The sequence below is a fragment of the Cheilinus undulatus genome, linkage group 12 (genome assembly GCF_018320785.1).
Source record: "Cheilinus undulatus linkage group 12, ASM1832078v1, whole genome shotgun sequence".
Taxonomy (NCBI): Eukaryota; Metazoa; Chordata; class Actinopteri; order Labriformes; family Labridae; genus Cheilinus; species Cheilinus undulatus.
In genome coordinates, this window is record NC_054876.1 from 50,524,371 (window position 1) to 50,551,559 (window position 27,189).

Below are 27,189 nucleotides of genomic sequence, written 5' to 3' on the forward strand. Positions count from 1 at the left end.
CTGAAGAAAGAAAGACACCTTATAAGGTGAAAGCTGAGAGACATTACGCAACATCCACAATTCTGTCATTTACACATGAAAACAGACTCAACTTTACCTGGGCAGAAAAACAACCGGAGTTATAGATTTATTATCAGTATTAGAAGGCTTATCTGAAGTAGAGGGGTGTAGGGGTTGCCGTCCCATACAGGAACAGTCCAGCAAGATTTCATGAAGGAATATTTCTACATTCCTCTGACTGATCATGTCTGTTTGTTCAATCTTTTATTGTTTCAGACTCCCAGTGATCGCTGGTCTGTAGTTTATCAAAAACCAAACAAAAAAAGAAGAAAATAAAAGGATGCAAAAGAAAGCAACACAAAGAAGAGGAACATCTGCTGATTAGAAATGATCAAATAAATACCACAGAAAAGCAAAAAACAGTCTCAGCATGTTGAAGCAGAGACATTTTACCAGTTCAGGAAGAATCACAAACAGCAGCTAACCAGGTTAATAATCAACAGGTCAGTCACATGACTGGGTATGAAAGGAGCATTTTAGAGAGGCAGAGTCTCTCAGAAGTAAAGATGGGCAGAGGTTCACCAATCTATGAAAAACTGAGTCTAACAAATGTGGAAAATTTTCAGAAAAATGTTCCTGAATGTAAAGTATTGAAGACTTTGAGTCTCCTCCATCTCCAGTCCATAATATCATCAACAAATTCAGAGAATCTGGAGAAATCTCTGAGAGCAAGGGACAAGGCTGAAGGGGCCCTCAGGGGCCACTGCATTAAAAACAGGCATGATTCTGTACTGAAATCACTGCATGGGCTCAGGAACACTCCAGAAATCATCGTCTGTCAACACAGATGGCCGTGCCATCCACCAATGACAGTTAAAGCTGATCATGGAGAGAAGAAGCCATATGTGACCAGGATCCAGAAACACCGTGGTCCGTCTTCTCTGGACCAAAGCTCATTTAACATGGACTGAGGAAACATGGAAAACTGTTCTGTGGTCAGAGGAAACCTTGGACGCCGTGTCCTGTGGACTAAAGAGGAGAGGGAGCATCCAGCTTGTTCTCCTGGCTCAGGTCTAAAGCCTGTATCTCTGATGGTATGGGGTTGCATTAGTGCCTATGGCGTGGGCAGCTCTAACATCTGGGGATTCTTTGGGGATTCAAGGTCTTCACTGTTTTACATTAAGGAACATTTTTCTGAAAATTTTCTACAGTTTTTAGACTCAGTTCTTTACAGATTGGTGAACCTCTGCCCATCTTTACTTCTGAGAGACTCTGCCTATCTAAAATGCTCCTTTTATACCCAGTCATGTGACTGACCTGTTGATAATTAGTGTCAAAATGCTCCTCCAGCTGTTTGACATTGATAACACTTTTTTGGAATCATTTGCAGCTTTATAGATCAGGAGTGTCAAACTCAACCACAGCAGGGGCCGAAATCTGAATTTAAGTCTAATCTGAGAGCCCAACAGGGTCAACATTTAACCATGAACTGTAAACCTTATTTTCACAGGCAGTTAGATAAGGGCGAGAAAAACTGATGATAAATGATTCTGAGATAAAAAAAAAAACCAAAACAGTGAAAATGATAGGTTGAAAGGCTCCAAAATCAGAGATCAAAAGTCAAAATACTAGTTTAAAAGGACAGAACACAAAATCAAGTAAAAATTATGTTGTCAAAAGGCAAATATATGAGATAGAAAGTAAAAATCAGGAGTTTAAAGGTCAAAATATGAGATGAAATACAAAATCATAAGTTTAAAAGGTCGAAATATGGGATTACAAACCAAAATTAGGAGTTGAAAAAGGTCACAATATGAGCTGAAAAAACAAAATTTTGATCTTAAAAGGTCAAGATATATCTTGAAATTAAAGATTGTGACTCTAAAAGGTCAAAGTATGAGATGAAATTCTAAATTGTGAGTTTAAAAAGTGAAAATATGGGATTAACAGTCAAAGTTAGGAGTTTAAAAGGGCAAAATATGAGATTAAATTTGAAATCGTAATCTTCAAATTTCAAAATATGACTTGAAATTTAAAATTGTAATCTTGAAGTTCACATTATGAGATAAAAAGTAAAAATGCTAAGTTTAAGTCAGAATTTTGAGACGCAAATTTTAAATATTAAGTTAAAACACAAATTAATTTCTCTCCCTCATTCCTTACTTTCTATTTCATTAATTTTACTCTTTAGGATATTTTTAATCTTCAAGGTTAATTTCTCATTTCTATACTGGAGGAATCTGCAGACCTCAGACCTGCAGGCCAGTTCTAATTAAAATATGATCTGATCCTGTGGGCCGGGTAAAACTGCACCACGGGCCGGATTTGGCCCCTGGGCCTTGTGTTTGACACCCCTGCTTTAAAGCCACAAATTCAGCTTGATCAGAACTCTGCAGGAACATTTTAGAAAACCCAACTAACCACTTAAAAAATGATTGTTTTTATTTAAATTTTCAGCGTTTGTTCCTGTTAAACAGGATAGTTCTGCTGCTGACGGTTCGGCTCTTGGACAAACATCTCCTCTACGTCGTCATTATCAGTGGAAGTTCCTCCTATAATCATTACAGAGCCTCAGGAATAAGCTGCATATAAACGGAGAAGAGCTTCTGCTCATAACTGGAGGGAAATAAACCCACATTAAACAGGAACAGCTGAACCTGACCTTAGAAACAGACCGCTCTGGTGATTCTCTGCTGCCACCTGCTGGTCAAACATCTGTCTCCTGCTGACAGAATTCCTGCAGAGCTGAGGGGTCAGTGAATGCACCATGGACAGTGTAAAACAGGCTCATCTGACTGAAATGGGCGTCTGATTTTACAGATAGAGTTTTTGAGTTATGTCACCTGAGATTTGGGTTTATAAGCCAAAATATTCAAATATAAACATCCTTGAAAGGAAATGAAAAAAGAAAACAGAAATCTTCACCAGTAAATTTATTTATTTCACATATTCATAAATAAAAACATGAATTCTGCAGCATGAACACATCTTTGTTTCTGATGACACAGTTTTTATAAAAACACTGCTAAGATCATTGGAGCTCTCTGATTGGCTGCTGATCTTCCCTTTCTCTCACCCAGAGGCAGCTGGGAGCCTAAACAGGATAGAGCATGAAAGGATGGAAGGGATTTCTGGGTAATGTAGTCCTGACAAAGCAGCCCTCAGAGACAGCTGCTCTCTATAAATAAACCAGAGTGGCGCTTTGTTCAGAGTAAATAAAGATAATTTGATTAAACGCCACATCCTGCTGGCCTCGTGTGAATCCAAACTGTGCAGAAATGCTAAATTTTACATGTGAGCATCAAACCGTGAGAAGAAGTTAAATAAGGCGACATCAGGAGGAAATTAGTGATAAAATGGCGTCTTCAACGAGGGGACTTGATTACTGAATATAGCAGCCTGGGGGGGTCTGAGATGAAATTTCATGCAGGGGTGGCTTTAGTAATTCCTGGGTAAACACCAACATGGAGCCCTTCCCTGTGTAGCTCAAAGCAATCAGAGTAAGTGATTTAAATATTTTTAAGCATCTTTTTTTAGCTGTGAAACCCCAGAACTACAGGATATGATCAAATCTGAAATAGAAATAGTCTTTGAGAGCTCAAACCAACTCAACCATGGATGTAAATATTTAAAATGTCCCTCTGGACCAGAGGGAAGTCGTACAATCAAACATTAATGCTCAGTATTAGGATATATTAGCCATTCTTTGGCCACCAGTCATGATTGTGGTTAATAGCATGCCATTTTGCCCTAGTAATCCACCATTCATTGCTTTGATATATCTAAGGCAGGGGTGTCAAACTCAAGGCCCAGGGGTCAAAACCGGCCCACCAGATCATATGGTATTTTTATTAGAACTGGTCCACCAGTATGAGGTCTGCAGATTTCCTCCAGTATAAAAATGTAAACTAAAGCTGGATGATTTATAACATCCTTGTTGAGTCATAAAAATTAGAAAAGGTAAACAGTTTGATAAAAAGTCAGGAACGTAGGAGAAATTTGTGTTTTCTCCATATTTTCAATTTTGCATCTCACAGTTATGACTAAAAGTTATGGTTTTGACCTTTTATTTCATATTTTTCCTTTTACATCTCATAACTTTGACTTTTCATCTCATATTTTTACCTTTTAGATTTATAATTTTAAATTTTGAATCCAATTAAAGCCCTTTAAAGTCATGATTTTGACTTTTATCTCATCTTTTTACCAAAAAAAAAAGCATGATTTTCAATTCTATTTCATATTTGGACATTTTAAACTCATGATTGCGTTGTTTACCTCATATTTTGACTGTTAAAAATCATGATTTTGAATTTTATTTCAGTTTTTGACTTTTAAAATTCATGGATTCAATATTCTGTCTCATATTTCTGCTTTTTAAAAACATCATTTTGACTTTAAATGTCATGTTTTTACCTTTTACAGTTATAAGTTTGACTTTTTAATCTCAGGTTTTGAGTTTTTAAACCTATCATGTTGACCTTTTAATCACAAAATGATTTATCATCAAGTTTTTTACCCCCATAAATCATTTCTGGTGAAAATAAGGTTGACATTTTATGGTTACATTTTGACCCTGTTAGGCCCTCAGGTTAGACCAAAGTTCAGAATCCGGACCCTGCTGGGACTGAGTTTGACACACCTGTTTTTAACTAATGATCTTGTTTTTTATCTTCTATTTTGACCTTTAAACTCCTGATTTTTACTTTCTATCTCATGTAGTTGCCTTTTCAAAACATTATTTTGACTTTTGATTTTGTGTTCTGACCTTTTTAACTAATATTTTGACTTTTTATCTCAGATTTTGAGCCTTTAAAGTTATCATTTTGACTTCTTTTTTTTTTAAATCTCATGATCATTTATCATCAGTTTTTCTCCCCCTTAATGAATTACCTGTGAAAATAAGTTTTACAGTTCATGGTTAAATGTTGACCCTTTTAGGCCCTCAGGTTAGACCAAGTTCAGAATCCGGCCCCTGCTGTGGATGAGTTTGACACCGCTGGGTTAAGGGGTTAGGGTAGGGTCTACGTTAGGAGTAGGGGTTAGGGTTAGGGTGGGATGTTGGTGACTGCGTTTGTAATTGTGATGACATTTCTGTATATCGGTGGAACCGAGTTTTCTAGATTATATTATAAATATAAAGAACCCTTTTTTGGCTCTTACATCAAAAACATTTTCTCAGGACTTCTGCCATATTTCATTTCTAAATTAAAGAAACAGAAGAAAAACAAACTTCAGTCCAGTTTTCTGTTTGCTGTTCACAGTCTTTATGCTCGTTGGGGTCAAGGTCAGGTTGGGGTCAGGGATTATTTTGGTTTCTTGAAACTTTTTTGGCTTCTACACAAGAAAATGAAGATTTTCTCAAAGCTTCGACCATATTTTCTGTTCAAATAAAGAAAAAAAATCAAAAATATCCCTCGGTGTAGTTTTCCATCGAGAACACATCGCTCTGTCCTTGTGAAGTTCTTCCTCAGACCTTTCCTCAGTGATTCAGAAAAATGACCCAACAGTTTTCAGGAAATTGAATAAAAAAGCAGAAATGTGACGTTTGCGGTGAGCGACAGTCTGGTTCATGGTGACGAGGATTTGTGAAAGATGAAGTATAAAACAGTTCTGTGCGTTCAGTGGCGCCCCTGCTTCTTCTTAAAGATCTTATTAAAAGCGTTTCTCCTCCGGCTGCCCGTCGACTCGCTCTCCTCGGCCCCGTCCTCCTCCACAGGACTCCTCCTGGTCGGGAGAGGGAGGCCCGGCCCCCGTCCGCTCCCCGACGAGCTGGACGAGGCGGAGGACGGGAAGACGGCGGGGCTGTCGGCGGCACTGGACGAGATGCAGAGGGAGCGGGTGGAGCAGGCAGAGGCCAGGACGGCGGCAGAGCTCCCCCTAAGCTCCCCCAGGCTGGAGCTCTTCTCCAAGCCCCCTCCTCCTCCTCCCCCGGAGCTGTGACCCTGTAGGGGGTGGAGCCTGGAGGAAAGGAGGAAGGGTTTGGAGCTGTAGAGACTTCGGGACTCCTCGTGAGAGAGAGGGAGGGCGGAGTCAGAGTCTGAGCGGTTCAGGATGTCTCTGAAAGGAAGAGGGAGAAGAAGAAGTAAGCACAGTGATGAAAACTTTGATGACATGCTAACTTTTCTTGTCTCTGATTGGTTTGTAGACCAATCAGCAACTGCTGCTACGCTAATCCTCAACGTTCACAGAGGTCACAGAGGTCAAGTCTTTCAGGTGTGTGGAGGTGAAACTACAGCGGTTTGGAATGACGGGTTAAGCCAGTGTTACTCATCCCTGCTCAACCAAAGAGCCAAATAGTTGAAAAATACACTTGCAAGAGCCACAATCTAAGAGGTGAAGCAAAAAACAACTTTAAGTCCAATAACGATAAGTTAAAGGTGGCAAAAATGGTCAAAAAGCAACAAAAATCAGTGAAAAGGGCATTAAAATGGGGAGGAAAAGTGGAAAAAGGGTCAGAAGGTAGCAAAGAATGGTGAGAAGTGACAAAAAATGAATTAAAGGTGATATAAAATGGTAAAAAAGTGGCAAAAAAGAGTGAAAAGTGACTAAAACGGGTAAAAAGCAGTCAAGAGTGGAAAAAAATGGGCAAAAAAATAGGAAACAAGCGGTATTTAGTAGCACAAGGTAGCTGAAATGGGTGAAAAATGGTGAAAAAGGGCAAAAATAGGATAAAGTGGCAAAAAGAAGTGGCTAAAATGGGCAAAAACTACGAAAAAGGGGTATTTAATAATAAAAGGTAGCTTAAATGGGTGAAAATTGGGAGAACAAATGGTTAAAAGGGGCAAAAATAGGACAGAAGTGGCAAAAACAGGGTAAAAAGTTGCCAAAAAGTGGCAAAAATGGGCTAAAAATAATACAAGTGGTATTTAGTGGAAAAAAGTAGCTTAAATGGGGAAAAAGACAAAAAATGGGGATAAAAGTGACAAAAAAGTGAAAAAAATGGTCAAAAAATAGTAAACAAGTGGTATTTAATGACAAGAGGTATATTAAATGGTTGAAAATATGGAGAAAAAATGGTAAAATGGGATAGAAGTGGCAAAAAATGGGTAAAAAGTTGCAATAAATGGCAAAAATGGGCAAAAAACAGTAAAAAAGTGGTATTTAATGACAAAAGGTAGCTTAACTCGGTGAAAATTGGCAAAAAAAATGGTGGAAAAAGGGCAAAAATGGGATAGAAGTGGCTGAAAATCGGTAAAAAGTTTCAAAAAAAGTGGCAAAAATGGGCAAAAAAATAGTTAACAATTGGTATTTAGTGGCAAAAAAGTGTCAAAATAGGGGAAAAAGGCAAAAAATTGTGAAAAAAGCAAAAATGGGATAAGTGGCAAAAAGATGTGAATAAAATGGCCAAAAACTAGGAAAGAAGTGGTATTTTATAAAAAAGGTAGATTAAATGGTTGAAAATTGGGAGAAAAAATGGTGAAAAGGGGCAAAAATTGGATAGAAGTGGCAAATATTGTGAAAAAGGAGCAAAAATTTTCCCTTTTTTAAGGGTTTCTTGGTGAATTATATTTAAATTAAGTCATTAAAAAGCCACAAATCATCACAAAAGAGCCACATGACGCTCCAGAGCCACATGTTGAGTATCACTGGGTTAAGCATTCAGATACAGACGGAGCTTTCTGTCCTTATTCTTCATATAAAAATTACTTCTACAATCCAAATATTGTAATACCACAGGTAATCAAGGGGGCAGTGTTGAGCAAAGCAGCCAAGCTCCTGCAGAAAACACGTTCATATATCAACCTCATCTGAAGGAAAACAGGATTAATTCTGTCAAAAGTTTAGTCATAACTTTCATGACTAAAAGTTATGGTTTTGACTTTTTATTTCATATTTTAACCTTTTAGATTAATAGAAATAATAATTAAACTCCTATTTTGACCTTTTAAAGCCTGATGACAGACATGGAATCTGGACAATCCATCTGCTCGGTGAGGTTGACAGGAGCTGACTCCTGTGTGAGAGCTGGTCTCTCTTCAAACCAGACTTCCTGGTGGACATGGACCGTATGTGAGTTTTGCCTGACTCTGCTCCTCCAGACTTTAGACAGAGGATCTCCCTCAGCTCTGCCGCCTTTTTTCCAGAAGCTTTTGAAACTTTTTTGCCTCCAAGTGCCTCAATTTGACCAGCTGGCACAGCCGTATTTAGCACAGAACTTTATCATATTGATAATGCCTCTTTATGCAGAAATCCCCTCCTGCCCCCCATCTGAAGTTCTTCACTGTTACCTTTCTGTCTGCTGCTATTACAATGACCTTAGTTGGACTAAGCACTGTTAATATGCCGCAGAAGGCTGGCTACTGCTAGCCAACATCACTACCATCAGATATCAGGGATATTTTACATAATATTAACATGTTTCTATGGATTTGGAGTAATCCTCTACTGCATTTCTGTCTTTATTCTTTCAGTGACGTTTACATTCCTGCAGTCTGGGGGAGGTATTTTAGGAGTAAAGAATCAGTTCATACAAACTCCAGATTCACAAACATCTCAGCACTGATTCGTCATCTTCTGCCGTGTTAGTTGGTCAGTATTTCAGAAAACGCCCATGCACAGGAAGATACCCAAAGCTGCCCGAGCGACAGCGCTGCCTCTGGCCTGCTGCAGCGCCCCCTGCAGGCAGGGAGCTGGACGCGGCCTCCGAAGAGTGGAAGTAAGAAGAACGGAAGAGCAGAGCAGAGAAATGGGCGGCGCTTTCGGTGTAGGAAGAAGCAGAGTCAGCAGGCGGAGGACAGAATGACAGGACAGGGAGGTGAAGAGGGGAGGTGGGGCCGATCGAGGGGTGAGACAGGGAGGAGGAGAGAGAGGGCGAGGGCACAGGAAGGAACTCCAGCTGGCCAATGGAGCGGCTGCGATTCTGCCGGGGTTGGCCGCTGGGAGGGCGGGACGGCGAGGTACGGCCACACCCGTCCTGTTTAAGTAAATCTCGCCCTTCAACCAACCTCTGAGAGCCGAACATCATGGCGGGGTCTCCTATCCTCGGTCGCAGGGGCATCAGACTCTGAGCTGCAGGAGAGGAAAGAGGAAGACCGCAGAGAAAACGACTCATGAGGAAACGAATGATTTAAAGCCCAACAGAAACATGACAGTTCTTTCACTTTAAGTTCCGTGCTCACCTGAGTGTTTCCATGACGACTGGGTGTCTGCGATGCCACTCAGGGGCCAGAGGTCACTCACTCGCCGGTCCATCTGCCACGCTGCATCTGCAGGGAGCCAATCAGGAGAGAGACGACCAAAAAATGGACATTACTTTGTTTTTTTGTATTTTTTTGTAAATAAAAGGGATATTATATCATCTTTGCCAGTAACGTGTCATGATGATTTAGATAAATGAGACTGTACCATTGTAGCATGAAGAAAATTACATTCAGAAATCAGAGAAGTTATTTATAAAGTCACACAGTATGAGCCGTAATTCCACCATGACTGTTATAGTTGGCTGGTAACCACAATGTACGCCTGCCTAACTGACTCATACATACACTGCAGCGTCCCCGGAGACAGGATGTCCTCGTCCATGTCGTCCAGGTCATCAGAGAGGAGGAGGTGCTGAGGGGTCGGAGGTTTCAGGCCCAGGAAGGACGGGTCCAGGTTCAGAGCAGCAGCCAACGCTCCCAGACCGGGGTTATTGACCACACAGAAACCCGTCAAAGACTCAATCTGCTGCCAGCGGTGCAGCTTCTCCCGCAGCGCTGTCGTCACCTCTGCCAGGGCCTGTCTGAGGAGCGGGGGCGGGGTTAATCAGAGGAAAGAGACGGTTTGATGATTTCAAAATCAACCGTTGTGGGAATGTTTCAACAATCATTACAACTTTAGACACAGTTCAGGAAAACAAACATGGATTTTCTGCATATTCCAAAAAACTTTAACCTCCAAAATCTAATCACTGCATCCCTGAGTCTTAGTGGATATTTGTGCAAAGTCTGAAGAAAATCCTTCAAAGCGTGCAGGAGAATGCCCTGGAGAGATTATAGCAATGCTATTAAAGCAGCAACAGGAGTGCTGTTATAACATCTCAGTCATCACATTGTGGGTTTTAAAGAAGTACATGTGAGTTTAGGGTCAAAGGTCACTCACTTGGCAGAGAGGATCTTGTGGTCGACGTCGTCCAGTGAAGAGCTGTGAGCCACGTGAAAAGTCCCGAACAGAGAACTCCTCTTCTTCTTGATCTTCTCTGCCTGAAACAAACAAAACATCATTATCATCAGAAGCATCAGCTTTATCTTTATCATCGTCTTCATCGTCATCATCATCATCAGTGTGTGTGTGCTTCATCACCCCCTCTCGGGCCTGCAGCAGCTGCCTCTCGGCGCTCTGTTTCTTGATGTTGTAGTACTGAACTTCGATCTCGTGCGTCAGCTGCAGCCACTTCTGCAGAGGTTCAGGTGGAGCCCAGCGAGTCCGTGACTCCAGCTCTCGCTCCGCCTTCTTCAGTGCCATGCGGACCTTCAACATAAACACAAAGGCTCACGGGATACACAGAAAGTCACCTCCTTAAATATACCGGCTGTTGGAATGAGCGTCTACCTGCTCAGATAAAAACAATATTTTCTGCTCGATGTCAGTTTGTCGTCGGTCTCCCCCCTATCAGTCTGAGAGAGTGGGTTTGTCGCTCTGTGGTTTACCTGCTCCAGCTCTTCCTCCGCGTACTTCTGCCGACTCCTCTCGTTCTCTGTTCCCTCTCGCAACTCTCGCAGACGCTGAGCTTCCTGTTTGGCTGAGCTGATCTCGTTCCTCAGCTCCTCCTCTACCTTCACCTTCTCCACCTGAACGCAGCGCTGCTCCTCCTGAGCCTTCTGCAGCCTGGCAGAAAAACAGCAAAAACATCATCAACGTGATCAACAACAACATCAGCAACAGCTTAATCAACATTAACATCGACCGAATAATCAACATCATCAGTCTCTATCAGATGTAAATATCAGGCTTTATCAGCTGTAAATATCAGCCTGTATCAGCTGTAAATATCAGTCTATATCAGCTGTAAATATCAGTCTATATCAGCTGTAAATATCAGTCTATATCAGCTGTAAATATCAGTCTATATCAGCTGTAAATATCAGTCTCTATCAGCTGTAAATATCAGTCTATATCAGCTGTAAATATCAGTCTATATCAGCTGTAAATATCAGTCTATATCAGCTGTAAATATCAGCCTGTATCAGCTGTAAATATCAGTCTATATCAGCTGTAAATATCAGTCTATATCAGCTGTAAATATCAGCCTGTATCAGCTGTAAATATCAGTCTATATCAGCTGTAAATATCAGTCTGTATCAGCTGTAAATATCAGTCTATATCAGCTGTAAATATCAGTCTATATCAGCTGTAAATATCAGTCTATATCAGCTGTAAATATCAGTCTATATCAGCTGTAAATATCAGTCTATATCAGCTGTAAATATCAGTTTATATCAGCTGTAAATATCAGTCTATATCAGCTGTAAATATCAGTCTATATCAGCTGTAAATATCAGTCTATATCAGCTGTAAATATCAGTCTATATCAGCTGTTAATATCAGTTTATATCAGCTGTAAATATCAGTCTATATCAGCTGTTAATATCAGTTTATATCAGCTGTAAATATCAGTCTATATCAGCTGTAAATATCAGTCTATATCAGCTGTAAATATCAGTCTATATCAGCTGTAAATATCAGTCTATATCAGCTGTGAATATCAGTCTATATCAGTAGTAAATAGTCTATATCAGCTGTAAATATCGGTATATATCAGCTGGAAATATCAGTTTATACCAGGTTTAAGTAAATAACGCAACTCAAAACAATAAAGTGGTTGAATTTACCCTCTCTGGTGATGTTATTGAAAAACAATGCTGCAAACACAGCAAGTTTTCCTTCAGTTAAGGGGCTGCAAACCAGGCATTTAAGGCGGCAACAGTAGTAAAGGATTCCCCTTAATCGTGGAGAGACTGAGTCACTATAGTACTGTTCTGCTACTGTTTTAGTTTGAGAGATTAAATCACCAGCAGGAGGCACAATAACTCAGTATAAAGTGTGTGTGGATATGGATGGGTGTGGAGGGGCACTGTCTGTGACAGAGCTTTAGAGAATGTGAGTGTAACAGTATATGTGACCTGTCCTCGGCACATCAGCACCTGTTTAGATCTAATCTACTGACACTGAAAACTGTCCATCTGCTCCTAACACACACACACTCTTAGGCCCGCCCACAGATGTGAGCCCTCCACATATATGATTTTATAATATTAACTCATGCTGTCTGCGTGCAGCACCTGAATTCTAGGTGGGGCTAAAAGGATTTATTAGAGAGGAAGCATTTTAAAAGGCCAATGACCCTCTGCATACCCACACATTTGTGCAGCTCTGAGGATGAAGTAAGTCCATGCTGACTGGATATGACAGTTCTTGTAAAGACAGGAGATGTTCAGAAATGACTCTGCAACTCTGCTTCCTGACTGCATCATCTCTAAGCTGAGTCATAACAGGCCTGTTGCCCGCTAGATTCTGATGAGTTCCACTGTGCATTAAGAGAAGTGTGAACAAACAGCTGAACTAGTGAAAGAGGTTTAGTTGTTATAATGACATCAAGTAGAGGCTTGAATGGCATAAAATGTTGAGATGCAACAATGAGGAGTTTAACAGCAGTGACCGTCAGTTAAACAGCAGTTACCGTCAGTTAAACAGCAGTCTGTTAGTTAAGTCTGTTAGTTCTTAATAGCATGCATTCATCAACACTTTTTGAAAAAAAATACATCACAGACTGACATTCTGTGACATTCAGGTTTTTCAGACAAAGCATTAGCAGTAAAGGGTCAGTGTTTTCAGCATGCATCATTCACAGTGTACCTTCTTCATAGACTGCATTCTCTAGTTAGCAGAGTTCTGCACATGTGCAATAACCACACAAACCTCCATGACTGAAGCTGTGAGGAGGAAACAGACGAGCAGAGGAGCTGAGAGCCTTAAGAAGGCATGTTACAGCACATACATGTATGTAATACTGTGTCTGTTTGACTGTAGGATATCTGTGTGTGTTAGAGGTGTGTATCAGATGTGTGTATGCTCCATGTGTGTATATCATATGTGTGTATGCTCCATGTGTGTTTATCAGATGTGTGTATGCTCCATGTGTGTTTATCAGATGTGTGTATGCTCCATGTGTGTTTATCAGATGTGTGTATGCTCCATGTGTGTTTATCATATGTGTGTATGCTCCATGTGTGTGTATCAGATGTGTGTATTAGTGTGTGAGAGCGTGCAGACTGAGCTGCTGGCTGTTCTTTGCCCATATAAGGACTTCAGACTGAACACTTGTGCAGAGAGCGTCTACACTCCCAGAGTAGATGACTTATTCCCTGGTGGTTACAGCGGGTTTGAAGGTTAATTCTTTTTAATTATCAAACATGAATCTGGATTTAATCTGATTGAGAGGTTAGCTATCTGCGCTAGCAGGGCTAACAGCTGTTTGTCCTTCAGTTTAAATTTATCCCCATGCTAACGTCAGTGTTTACTCTGTGGTCACTTCATTTTAACCTCTTAGTTGTTATAAAATGGACAAAGATGACAGATAGATGGTAGGTCAGGCTGGGTGAGAAGACTTTGAGTCTGAGATTCACCATTTAATTGGTTTTATTTCCTGCTTATTAAAAAGAACTGCAAATGATAATGATGATGAAATTGTGTGGGGCAAAAAAGGATAAAAATAGTTGAAAGTATCCTAAAAAAGCAGAAAATAGCTTAAAAATAGCTGTAGTAGCCTTGAAATAGCTGAAAATAGCATAAAATGGCATAAAAGTAGCTGAAAATTGCATAAAAGTAGCTGAAAATGGCATTCAATAGCTCAAAAAAGGATAAAAAAAATAGTTGAAAGTAGCCTAAAAAAGCTGAAAATAGCTTAAAAATAGCTGTAAGTAGCCTTGAAATAGCTGAAAATAGCATAAAATGGCATAAAAGTAGCTGAAAATTGCATAAAAGTAGCTGAAAATGGCATTCAATAGCTCAAAAAAGGATAAAAAAATAGTTGAAAGTAGCCTAAAAAAGCTGAAAATAGCTTAAAAATAGCTGAAAGTAGCCTCAAAATAGCTGAAAATAGCATGGCATGAAAAAAAAATAAAGCAGCTGGCATTCAATAGCTCAAAAAGGATAAAAATAGTTCTAAAAAGGATGAAAAAGCTGAAAGTGGCCTTAAAATAGCTGAAAATAGCATAAAAATAGCTGATTTTGGCCTAAAAGTAACTGAAAAAGCATAGAAATAGCTGAAAATAGCATGCAATAACTATATTTTAATAACTATAAAAGTCAGAAATGAGAAAAATCATAGCAGTCGAATGACAAAGAAACTGAATTTTTTGAAGTTTAAACGGTGTGGATAGGACAAAGTATGAAGGAGGAGATAGCCAGAGTGGAAGAACAATAATAAACAAAATGGTTGATGCAAATATCAATAGTGTGGATGCTCAGCATCACCACTGATAAGTGACTCATGACATGTATTTGATCAACAACATTGAACTAAAGTGAACTGAATTTCCCTCTGGGCTGTAAGTGTGTGCTGCCAACTTTAACAGGTAGTTTAAAGGGAGGGGAAGCGGCCCGTGGATGAGCCTCAGCGAGACAATCCAAACAGCAGGATGCAGAGCGTGACTGTCAAATATTATTTCAACATACAAGGAACAGAAAAAAGGACGGCAGAGCAAGTCAACCCGGACATAACTCTACCCAGCAACTCCTCCCACCCCTCCAGGGGATCCTGAGGGAATCCCAGGCCACATGGGATATATAATCCCTCCACTGAGTTCTGGGTCTACCCTGAGGGCTCCTTCCAGTTGGACGTGCCTGGAAGACCTCTGAAGGGAGGCAAACAAGAGGCATCCTGCCAAGATACCTGAATCACCTCAGCTGTGATGGTATCGCAGTGTTTGGTTAGTATCCGTCCGGCTCCAGAAAACACGCAGAAACACACACATGAAAGCATCGGCCTATGTCCATATCCGCATCAAGGCTAGAGCATAAAAATGCCTGAGGTGAGCGAGTTTACTAAACCCATGGTATGTAAATTCTACCACCGGGGGGCTCGTACTCACCAAAAGATGATGCCAAGAGTAGCAGGGAGTAATTCCTGGCTGCTCCACCCCCCAAGAATAATCTAGTTCCCTCACAGAAAGCAGCATAAAACATAAAGGAGATACAGCAACAGAGCGGCTTTTTCCTCCAGTCCACAGGTGTTAAACTCAAGGCTCGGGGGCCAAATCTGGCCAGGGGTACAGTTCTACCCGGCCCACCAGATCATACCATATTTTTATTAGAACTGGTCCACCAGTATGAGGTCTGCAGATTTCCTCCAGTATAAAAATGTAAACTAAACCTGGATGATTAATAACATCCTCGCTGAGTCACAAAAATAGAAAAAGTAAAGAGTAAAAATAATTTGATAAAAAGTCAGGAATGTAGGAGAAATTTGTGTTTTCTTTATATTTTCAATTTTGCATCTCACAGTTATGACTAAAAGTTGTGGTTTTCACTTTTATTTCATATTTTATCCTTTTAGATGAATAATTTTACATTTTAAATCTTATTTAGACCTTTTAAAATCATGATTTTGACTTTCATCTCATGTTTTGACCTTTTTCAACTTGTAACTTTAACTTTTATCCCATTTTTTTACCTTCAAAATGGAGGATTTTTATTATTATCTTAGTTTTTTGACCTTTTAAAACCATGATTTTGACTTTTATCTAATTTTCTTGTCTTAGAAAAGGAGGATTTTTAATTTTATCTCAGTTTTTTTACATTTTAAAACCATGAATTTGAATTTTATCAGTTTTTTTCCCTAAAAAAACGGAGGATTTTTATTTTTATCTCAGTTTTTTAACCTTTTAAAATTATGATTTTGACTTTTATCTCACATTTTGGCCTATTTCAAGTCCTAACTTTAAATTTTATCTCGTTTTTTTAACCTTAAAAACGTAGGATTTTTAATTTTATTTCATATTTGGACATTTGAAACTCGTGATTTTGATGTTTACCACATATTTTGACTGTTAAAAATCATGATTTTAAATTTTAATTCAATTTTTGACTTAAAATTCATGGTTTCAGTATTCTGCCTCATATTTTGTCTTTTAAAAACATCATTTTGACTTCAAATGTCATGTTTTTACCTTTTAAACTTATAAGTTTGACTTTTTATCTCAGATTTTGAGTTTTTAACTTATTATGTTCACCTTTTAATCTTAAAATCATTTATCAAGTTTTTTACCCCCATAATTCATTTCTGGTGAAAATGAGGTTGACATTTTATGGTTAAATCTTGACCCTGTTAGGCCCTCAGGTTAGACCCAAGTTCAGAATAAGGCCCCTGCTGGGACTGAGTCTGACACCCCTGATCTAGTCCTTGCCTCATTATGTTCAGGAACATCCAGCCTTCTATGGCAGTGATGAGTGTGCCTGAGTCTGCTTATAGAGCCCTCTGTAGGGACAGTCCATGTGTACTCGAGCACAGTAGAGAGGAGATCAATAATGATAAATGAAGTTTACGTAAGTTCATGCAGGACATGGAAGTCATACGCCCAGCCGTTATCAGCTGACAGGCTGATGCTCGAATCACTATTCCCAACCCCACTCAACCAATCACAGCGCGTGTTTAGCAATAAGGTGGTGTATTTAAATTACGTCTCCACTCTCACTTATCCCTGCTACTCCTATGCTGCCCCATCGCTGCTGTCTGAACTATTACCTCCTCCACCCCAGCCTCCTCCTGTTAAGTCTGCATGTTGTATCCTATCAAATCTCTATGTATGTATTTACCCATGTGGGGGATTTTGCATGCACTCCCTGGAAAGCCTAAGCAGGCTGCTTGGCTAACCCAGGGAGTACTCTGAAAAGCAGAGCTATAACACCAACTCTAACTGTATTCCATTTGGCAATAAATGGTTTAAATCTATGACGAGAGTGTTCCTGACTGAATAATAATAAAACATTTTATTTATAAGCGCCTTTCTGAACACTCGAGGTCACTTCACAGATATAAACAAGTACAGTAAAACCAATAGATAAAAAAAACAAACAAAAAAAACAGTATAAAGATCTGGTGTAGCCGTGCTGAGTGCAGGGTCCTTGTAATCATGGAGTTAAAAAGTCACCTCTAGACGTATCCTGTCTCTACAAAAACCAGTGACCTGCATACTGCCCCCTACTGTATCAGACTGTGTACATCCACGCTCTGCCACAGGAGATGCTAAAAATGTGAAAGTAGAAAAGCAGGAGAGAGAGGAGGGGAGCAGTCATGCCAGGGCACGGTCCCAAACAATCAGGCCTCATGTGAAAATGCCCCGAGTGGATCTGGGCACGTCCCTGAATCTGGTCTGCTTGTGTTCTAACTGAACCAGACTTTTGGGTCAAGTGTGCTCAGACTCTCAGTACTCGGGGTCCCTGCTGTGAAATCACCCATAAATACTAAACTCACTTCTCCTGCAGGTCCATCAGGCTCTCCTCGGCCTTCTGGAGACCCTCCAGGTCCTTCATTAGCTTCCCCAGGTCGTCTCTGGACTTCCTGGTCTGAACGTAGGCGAACCAGCAGCCGCCCAGCGCCATCAGGATGGACACGCCCAGAACGAGGTCCTTCCACCGGTTCTGTCTGCCTGCACACAGAAACATTTATAAATACATCAAGGCCATGGGACCATCAGTCTGGTTCTGATCAGACCCAGCAGTCGTAGGGTTTTAGGACTCAGCATGGACTGATGGTTTCATCTGGTGCTGGTGTCGTTCTGGAGGAGGAGGAGCTATGAGCATGAACGCTGCTGAGACACACAGCGGTCTTTACAGTTACGTAATAACATGGCTCTCTGATACGCGAAGTAAAGCAGTTCTCTGACGGTTCTTAGACTAAACCAGCTCCACCTCTAGCCCAGCATCAGTCCTGGATCTGGACTGGTGGAAAGGGCAAACGGCTGCAGATGAAAAACCAAATCATAGAGAGAAATGTTTTTTACAGAGCAGTGGTACTCAGCCCCCCCGGTCTTAGCCTGTTTTTATCATGGATTTATAAAAAGATACACAGACACTTTAAACTAAACCAGAGGGCCTGATATCTCTGTTTCATCTCACATTTCCTCCTTCAGACACGGACTCTGACCTGGCGGCGGTCCAAACAGAACGATGTCCAGAGCTTTGAGCTGAAGTTTCTGAGCGTGACTCCGGTCCAGAATCTTCAGCACAGACACGGTCAGCGTGGTGTTCTTCACCGCCAGCCTGCAGGGACACATCAACACTTCATCAACACTGTCTGCAGAGATACATCTGCACAGGAAGTTACAGTTTCTGCTGAAACATGGTGTGTTTAAGGAAAATCCGACATCTGAAATCTGATGGTAGAGAGCTACAGAGGCTATTTTTAGCATCAGTATGTAAACAAAGGCCAAAGGCATGTCAGAGAGTTATTTAAAACCTTTAAAAACTAAGAACATATCTAGCAGGTTCATGAGTCATTGCTGCTATAGTTTTTACGTTTGTTTGGCTCTTTGTTTGAGCTGAAATAAACAGTTTACACGAACATGAACTCCAGAAAACAGTGATTGGTTCCCATTGGAGTGAAAGGAATATTTTATGTTCTTGTATGCTGGGGAGCTTAAACATGCCATAGAAACCAGCAGAACTTATTTTGAGGGTTGACTTTTCCAAAATGGCCCCTAGCACCCAGGAAAGTCTGGTCCTGGAGCGTGTTTAAATCAGTGATACTCAACATGTGGCTCTTTTACGTCTTAAATTGAAATATTATTCCCCAGAAAAACTTAAAAATGGAAACTTTGACCTCAAGAATTAACCATTAATCAGTTTGTTTCCCACACTTATACAGTAGGTTTTAATGGTCCAACTTAATTGTTAAACTTTATTTTTTCTCTATTATTATTGAGCTTATTTTCAATTTTTTTGTCCTTTTTTACATTTTTTTTGCCACATTTAATCCATTTCTGCTGCTTTTTGCCCATTTTTACCACTTCTTGTAGCAACTTTTCGACCATTATAGCCACTTTTTATTCCATTTTTCATCAGCTTTAACCACTTTTGTCCTGCTTCTTTGCAGTTGTTCGCCCATTTAGCTGTCTTTTGCCATTAACTGCCATTTTCCCCGTTTTTTTAACAGCTTTTTTGCCCATTTTACTCACTTTTCATGCATTTTTTGCAGCTTTTTGACCACCTGTAACTTAATTTTTGTGACTTTGTGTCCATTTTTGCTACTTTTCACCCAGTTTTCTTAATTGTATGCCTACCTTCCCTTTTTCCCCTCTTTTTTTGCCCCTTTTTTCCACCCTTCACTTATTTTCACTTTCCACTTTAACCCATTTATATTGTGGCTTTTGCAAAGCCATTTTTCAACAATTTGGCTCTTTGGTTGCGCCAGGTTGAGTAACGCTGCTCTAAATGCATGAATATTTGTGGGACTATGTCCACAATACCAAAATAGGCACACATCACCATGGAGAAAAACATGCAGGAAGTCAGCATTTTATTCTGTTATTGATAATAAAGCCTTTAATAGAAACTAACAGGGTTTTTATTTACAGAAAGTCAAATCCTAAATGTGTCTGAACACTCTAGAAATGTGTGAATCTGGTTTCTGTAAACATGTGGGAACTCTGAGATCTACATGTGACTGAATTCTGATTTTAGCCTGTTAGAAAGTTTTTCACCTCTTTCCTGGCTGAGTTTAATGTGGGCGGGGCTATCATGTGGGCTCATGATGTCATTAGCCCACAGTGTGGAATGGCTCCGCCCCATAACACTCCAATCTAAAACCACAGAGCAGTTCATCTCAGTCCAGTCTGTTGTTAGCTGATGTCTGCCTTTATGAAAGTTAACAGTTAAATTTACCTAAATCTATCAGCCACAGTGGTCTATGGAGGTAAATTTACCTAAATCTATCAGCCACAGTGGTCTATGGAGGTAAATTTACTAAATCTATCAGCCACAGTGGTCTATGGAGGTAAATTTACCTAAATCTATCAGCCACAGTGGTCTATGGAGGTAAATTTACCTAAATCTATCAGCCACAGTGGTCTAAGGAGGTAAATTTACCTAAATCTATCAGCCACAGTGGTCTATGGAGGTAAATTTACTAAATCTATCAGCCACAGTGGTCTAAGGAGGTAAATTTACCTAAATCTATCAGCCACAGTGGTCTATGGAGGTAAATTTACTAAATCTATCAGCCACAGTGGTCTAAGGAGGTAAATTTACCTAAATCTATCAGCCACAGTGGTCTATGGAGGTAAATTTACCTAAATCTATCAGCCACAGTGGTCTAAGGAGGTAAATTTACCTAAATCTATCAGCCACAGTGGTCTATGGAGGTAAATTTACTAAATCTATCAGCCACAGTGGTCTATGGAGGTAAATTTACTAAATCTATCAGCCACAGTGGTCTAAGGAGGTAAATTTACCTAAATCTATCAGCCACAGTGGTCTATGGAGGTAAATTTACCTAAATCTATCAGCCACAGTGGTCTATGGAGGTAAATTTACCTAAATCTATCAGCCACAGTGGTCTATGGAGGTAAATTTACCTAAATCTATCAGCCACAGTGGTCTATGGAGGTAAATTTACTAAATCTATCAGCCACAGTGGTCTAAGGAGGTAAATTTACCTAAATCTATCAGCCACAGTGGTCTATGGAGGTAAATTTACCTAAATCTATCAGCCACAGTGGTCTATGGAGGTAAATTTACCTAAATCTATCAGCCACAGTGGTCTATGGAGGTAAATTTACCTAAATCTATCAGCCACAGTGGTCTATGGAGGTAAATTTACCTAAATCTATCAGCCACAGTGGTCTATGGAGGTAAATTTACTAAATCTATCAGCCACAGTGGTCTAAGGAGGTAAATTTACCTAAATCTATCAGCCACAGTGGTCTAAGGAGGTAAATTTACTAAATCTATCAGCCACAGTGGTCTAAGGAGGTAAATTTACCTAAATCTATCAGCCACAGTGGTCTAAGGAGGTAAATTTACTAAATCTATCAGCCACAGTGGTCTAAGGAGGTAAATTTACCTAAATCTATCAGCCACAGTGGTCTAAGGAGGTAAATTTACCTAAATCTATCAGCCACAGTGGTCTATGGAGGTAAATTTACCTAAATCTAAATCAGTGGTCTATGGATCACTGACAGCATCAGAACAGAGATTTGAGACAGGAAACAGACTTTGGCTCTTCTCTGGACCAGAGCCAGGCAGCTGTGCTCTGATCATGAGGTCAACGTAAGGTCAAGGGGCGGGGCTAATGACATGACTGCTTCCCTCCAATCAGATTGTAGCATTTGTTAAATCTGAGAGGATCGTATAGAGTGGTGCAGTCATGACGTGATTTTGTAGGCAATCCGTAGTTAGGGTAGCATGGATGGAGCCTTTGGGATTTTTCAATGGGTTTTTGGATTATTGCTGAAAATGAGAACTGTGTCCAATTAAAGTTTATGAAACTTACAGGTTTTGTTCATAAATATAATCTTCATAAACTGATAATATAAGCATCGTATCTGGTTTGTTAATCTGTCGAAAGTAAAAAGCTAACGTCATGCTATATTGACTGAGTTTACATCATCACGGATACAAGTGAACAGCTCAGCTGCCGTTAGCTTGTTAGCTGTCTTTTAGAACCATCTTTATGAAGACGTGAAAATATACACAATTCATAGATGGAGCATGTTTCAGATGTGATTTATGTCGTAGGATAAAACGTTAAACTCTCCTGAACGTGTGTTCACCACAGACCTTATTTCAGCCATTTAACCCAACAACTCTCTCAAAATCCCCGAGACTTTCAGACCAGGGAACCGGAAGTGCTGAAATGCTAACTGACTTCTGCGTTTTAGGACTCATTCCTGCACCACTCCATAGTATTTCTCCTGAGTGGGCGTGGCTTCAGCTCATTCACAGACACGCCCACATCATCCTGTAGCAGATTTTACTGCCTCATTTTTCATGATTTTGAAGTTAAACTTTATAGACTTAGAGATGTTTTATCTGACTGAAATTTGACCTGGAGGTTCATAAAACAGCGAGCTGTCATACAACAAACCTACAATTACTTTTTACTTTACAGGGTCTTAAAGGAACTCCTCCTATTAGGTTAAAAAGATGGAACAAGGGGCGCAGGTGGCCAAGGGGTTAAGGCGCGCCCCATGTACTCGCACGGCCCGGGTTCGAATCTGGCCTGAGGCCGTTTACCGCATGTCTCTCCCCCGCTCTTGTCCCTGTTTCTGACTCTATCCACTGTACTCCTCTATCAAATAAAGGCAAAAATGCCCAAAATAAACCTTTAAAAAAAAAAAGATGGAACAAATGTTAAAGAATTATTTATTAAAAAACACAGAATTAATGAGACATTTAATCCGTTTCAATCTATACAAACACTTCAATATTGCTTTCTTATGATTATCTCTGCAAACGTACGAACATAAATGTCTCTGAAGACGCTGATAAATTCTTCAAATCAAGAAGCGAAGAGCACAGTAGAAAGTTTCTTGGAGTGTCACCAGTTAATCCAACACCAGTCAAACCGTGACACCGGGCGTACACATCAGATAATCTGATGTATAAAACATCTGTTTTGTCATGTCTGAGACTTTGGATAAAATCCTGTAATTGAACATTTGATGATCAATTACAATGTTTTTTTTTTTTTTCTTTTAAATATTTGTAGTTTTTGTAAATTACCTCACTGACAGTACCTCCTGCTTTACTGTTAACCCTTGTAATGTGTTAGAAAGCTGCCCACGTCTTTAGTGTTAGAGGGTCAAATTTGACCCGTGATTTAACTCAGCTTGAAAATACTTAAAAAAAACACTAAATATCATCCAATATTGTTTTTCCCCTCTTAACTAACTCAGTATGTATTCATATCCATGTAAAAACTGTTTTAATGTTATTTTTTTGGCTAAATAGACCTTTTCTCGTTTTCAATTTAAAAACTGTTTAAATTCACTTATTTTATTTCCTATAATGAAGATAATGGGTAAGTGTATATCCAAGTCTAACAGACTAATATTAAAGCATATCTACCAAAAAAACTGACCCGTACAGATTTATGGTTAGGAAAAGTCAAAAAAGTCAAAAAAAGCAAATGATACTTTTTACATACCTAAACGTGAAAACGGGTCAAATTTGACCTGAACACAATATAAGGGTTAAACAGAGTTTTTTCTCAGGCCCCCTATATAAATCTAAGAAAAGCTAAGACCCCTGGACCCAGTTAGAAAAACATTTATTTTGACTGATTTCATCCAATGAAAGCTCCTTCTTCTTGAACAGGTTCTTGATTTATGAATAAACTATCCATTATTGCAGCAGTGTGTTAGGACGGCTTTAAAACATAAAATAATAAAGATGATCTGTTTAAGTTAAGTTTAAACTAAAAATATCAACATTTTTAACTTTACGTGAACCAAAACGTAGAATTGTTGAGATTATAAAGTCAAAAATAGACGATTATACGGAGGAAATCCGACCAGATAGAGACATTTCCTGTGCACTAGAGCTGCAGATTAAAGAAATGATCTTTCTGATCAATGAGGAGATCTTTGTGGTTTTAGCCCAGAATCCTCACATTATCATTAACGTGGACTTTTCAAACACGGTCTACGTTTCAGTTCCTGCTAAATTTACTACTCTACCATGTTGGACATTTAACAACTTTTGACTTTAACTTGTCTACATTAAGAACCTTTCAACTTGGAAATGTTCAGTATTTTCCCCATAAATGTACATTTTTTATACTCTGGAATACTGAGTTTAGTTTCTTATAAATATTAGACTTTATAATCTCAAAAATGTAGATGTTTTCTCCAAAAAAAATGGATTTTTCTTTTTCTAATCTTTTGTGTGGCCGTTGTATGCAGTTGTACATTCTATCTCCAATCTTGGTTTGATGAAAAATAAATGCACATCAGAGCAGGCAGGACCCCAAACCCCTCAAGAGATTTTTGGTGCCCCCCTAGGGGTGCCTGGACCCCAGGTTGGGAACCAATGGTGTAAAATATAATCAGTCATATTTGAACCAAAAGCTGCTGGGAGAAGCGGTCAGAACATTCCCCGTGTCTGGCTGCAGGAGGCCTCTGGTGTTGTGGTTGGGTTTGTTACCTGGGTAAAGCCTTCCCGTCCAGCTGCTCTCTCATAAACGTCTCTGAGTACTGAGGAAGCTCCACGCTGACCACCAGCCAGTCCAGCACCTGCTCCACCGTCCAGTTATACACTAAACACAGACACAGAGCTTCAGTGGGTTTGGAACCACACTCCAGTCTCAGATAAACAAAAATAAACTCTCTAGGTCAGGAGCACTTCTGTACTTGTTCCTGATTGGCTGGTTTCAGCAGTTCATAAAAAAAATCTGCTGCTAGACTGATGACTGCTCTCAAACTGACCAAGGGCTTCATTTATAATCAGAATCAATCAAATACTGTAGCTGTAGCTGCACTTTCTCTCACATCTGGACAGAATTTCTTTATCAAAAGAGGAGCAAAGAACCACACTGACAGCTCTTCTTTAATAAAAGAGGAACAAAGAACCACACTGACAGCTCTTCTTTAATAAAAGAGGAACAAAGAACCACGCTGACAGCTCTTCTTTAATAAAAGAGGAACAAAGAACCACGCTGACAGCTCTTCTTTAATAAAAGAGGAACAAAGAACCACACTGACAGCTCTTCTTTAATAAAAGAGGAACAAAGAACCACGCTGACAGCTCTTCTTTAATAAAAGAGGAACAAAGAACCACGCTGACAGCTCTTCTTTAATAAAAGAGGAACAAAGAACCACGCTGACAGCTCTTCTTTAATAAAAGAGGAACAAAGAACCACGCTGACAGCTCTTCTTTAATAAAAGAGGAACAAAGAACCACACTGACAGCTCTTCTTTAATAAAAGAGGAACAAAGAACCACGCTGACAGCTCTTCTTTAATAAAAGAGGAACAAAGAACCACGCTGACAGCTCTTCTTTAATAAAAGAGGAACAAAGAACCACACTGACAGCTCTTCTTTAATAAAAGAGGAACAAAGAACCACACTGACAGCTCTTTAATAAAAGAGGAACAAAGAACCACGCTGACAGCTCTTTAATAAAAGAGGAACAAAGAACCACACTGACAGCTCTTCTTTAATAAAAGAGGAACAAAGAACCACACTGACAGCTCTTTAATAAAAGAGGAACAAAGAACCACACTGACAGCTCTTCTTTAATAAAAGAGGAACAAAGAACCACACTGACAGCTCTTTAATAAAAGAGGAACAAAGAACCACGCTGACAGCTCTTCTTTAATAAAAGAGGAACAAAGAACCACGCTGACAGCTCTTCTTTAATAAAAGAGGAACAAAGAACCACGCTGACAGCTCTTCTTTAATAAAAGAGGAACAAAGAACCACACTGACAGCTCTTCTTTAATAAAAGAGGAACAAAGAACCACGCTGACAGCTCTTCTTTAATAAAAGAGGAACAAAGAACCACGCTGACAGCTCTTCTTTAATAAACGAGGAACAAAGAACCACGCTACAGCTCTTCTTTAATAAAGAGGAACAAAGAACCACACTGACAGCTCTTCTTTAATAAAGAGCTGACAGCTCTTCTTTAATAAAAGAGGAACAAAGAACCACACTGACAGCTCTTCTTTAATAAAAGAGGAACAAAGAACCACACTGACAGCTCTTCTTTAATAAAAGAGGAACAAAGAACCACGCTGACAGCTCTTCTTTAATAAAAGAGGAAAAAAGAACAACAAAGACAGCTCTGTAATACAAGAGGAACAAAGAACCACGCTGACAGCTCTTCTTTAATAAAAGAGGAACAAAGAACCACACTGACAGCTCTTCTTTAATAAAAGAGGAACAAAGAACCACACTGACAGCTCTTCTTTAATAAAAGAGGAACAAAGAACCACACTGACAGCTCTTTAATAAAAGAGGAACAAAGAACCACACTGACAGCTCTTCTTTAATAAAAGAGGAACAAAGAACCACGCTGACAGCTCTTCTTTAATAAAAGAGGAACAAAGAACCACGCTGACAGCTCTTCTTTAATAAAAGAGGAACAAAGAACCACACTGACAGCTCTTTAATAAAAGAGGAACAAAGAACCACGCTGACAGCTCTTCTTTAATAAAAGAGGAACAAAGAACCACGCTGACAGCTCTTCTTTAATAAAAGAGGAACAAAGAACCACACTGACAGCTCTTTAATAAAAGAGGAACAAAGAACCACACTGACAGCTCTTTAATAAAAGAGGAACAAAGAACCACACTGACAGCTCTTCTTTAATAAAAGAGGAACAAAGAACCACACTGACAGCTCTTTAATAAAAGAGGAACAAAGAACCACACTGACAGCTCTTTAATAAAAGAGGAACAAAGAACCACACTGACAGCTCTTTAATAAAAGAGGAACAAAGAACCACACTGACAGCTCTTCTTTAATAAAAGAGGAACAAAGAACCACACTGACAGCTCTTTAATAAAAGAGGAACAAAGAACCACGCTGACAGCTCTTCTTTAATAAAAGAGGAACAAAGAACCACGCTGACAGCTCTTCTTTAATAAAAGAGGAACAAAGAACCACACTGACAGCTCTTCTTTAATAAAAGAGGAACAAAGAACCACGCTGACAGCTCTTCTTTAATAAAAGAGGAACAAAGAACCACGCTGACAGCTCTTCTTTAATAAAAGAGGAACAAAGAACCACACTGACAGCTCTTCTTTAATAAAAGAGGAACAAAGAACCACACTGACAGCTCTTCTTTAATAAAAGAGGAACAAAGAACCACGCTGACAGCTCTTCTTTAATAAAAGAGGAACAAAGAACCACACTGACAGCTCTTTAATAAAAGAGGAACAAAGAACCACACTGACAGCTCTTCTTTAATAAAAGAGGAACAAAGAACCACACTGACAGCTCTTCTTTAATAAAAGAGGAACAAAGAACCACGCTGACAGCTCTTCTTTAATAAAAGAGGAACAAAGAACCACGCTGACAGCTCTTCTTTAATAAAAGAGGAACAAAGAACCACGCTGACAGCTCTTCTTTAATAAAATATGAACAAAGAACCACCCTGACAGCTCTTCTTTAATAAAAGAGGAACAAAGAACCACGCTGACAGCTCTTCTTTAATAAAAGAGGAACAAAGAACCACACTGACAGCTCTTCTTTAATAAAAGAGGAA

The 27,189-nt window shown here is 39.5% G+C and overlaps 1 protein-coding gene across 1 annotated transcript; it reads right to left on the bottom strand.

Annotated features, from left to right (window-relative positions):
• Window positions 1-4,859: 4,859 nt before the first annotated feature.
• On the bottom strand, window positions 4,860-24,578 carry LOC121518854 (stromal interaction molecule 1-like). Its single transcript, XM_041801516.1, has 10 exons — window positions 24,127-24,578; window positions 18,128-18,243; window positions 17,456-17,630; window positions 10,632-10,809; window positions 10,285-10,452; window positions 10,084-10,184; window positions 9,489-9,724; window positions 9,123-9,209; window positions 8,949-9,012; window positions 4,860-6,060 (listed from the first exon to the last, which is right to left on the bottom strand). The coding sequence occupies exons 1-10, from the start codon at window positions 24,159-24,161 to the stop codon at window positions 5,622-5,624; spliced, it is 1,599 nt and encodes a 532-aa protein (XP_041657450.1). The 5' UTR covers window positions 24,162-24,578; the 3' UTR covers window positions 4,860-5,621.
• Between the last annotated feature and the right edge of the window lie 2,611 nt (window positions 24,579-27,189).

Excerpts from the sequence above, each read along its gene's own strand:
- LOC121518854 (XM_041801516.1), bottom strand. The coding sequence starts at position 24,161 with ATGAGAGAGCAGCTGGACGGGAAGGCTTTACCCAG. Across the intron at positions 10,810-17,455 it reads CTGATGGACCTGCAGGAGAA|GCTGCAGAAGGCTCAGGAGG; the intron begins GTGAGTTTAGTA and ends TTTTTCTGCCAG. Across the intron at positions 9,725-10,083 it reads CACAAGATCCTCTCTGCCAA|ACAGGCCCTGGCAGAGGTGA; the intron begins GTGAGTGACCTT and ends CCCGCTCCTCAG.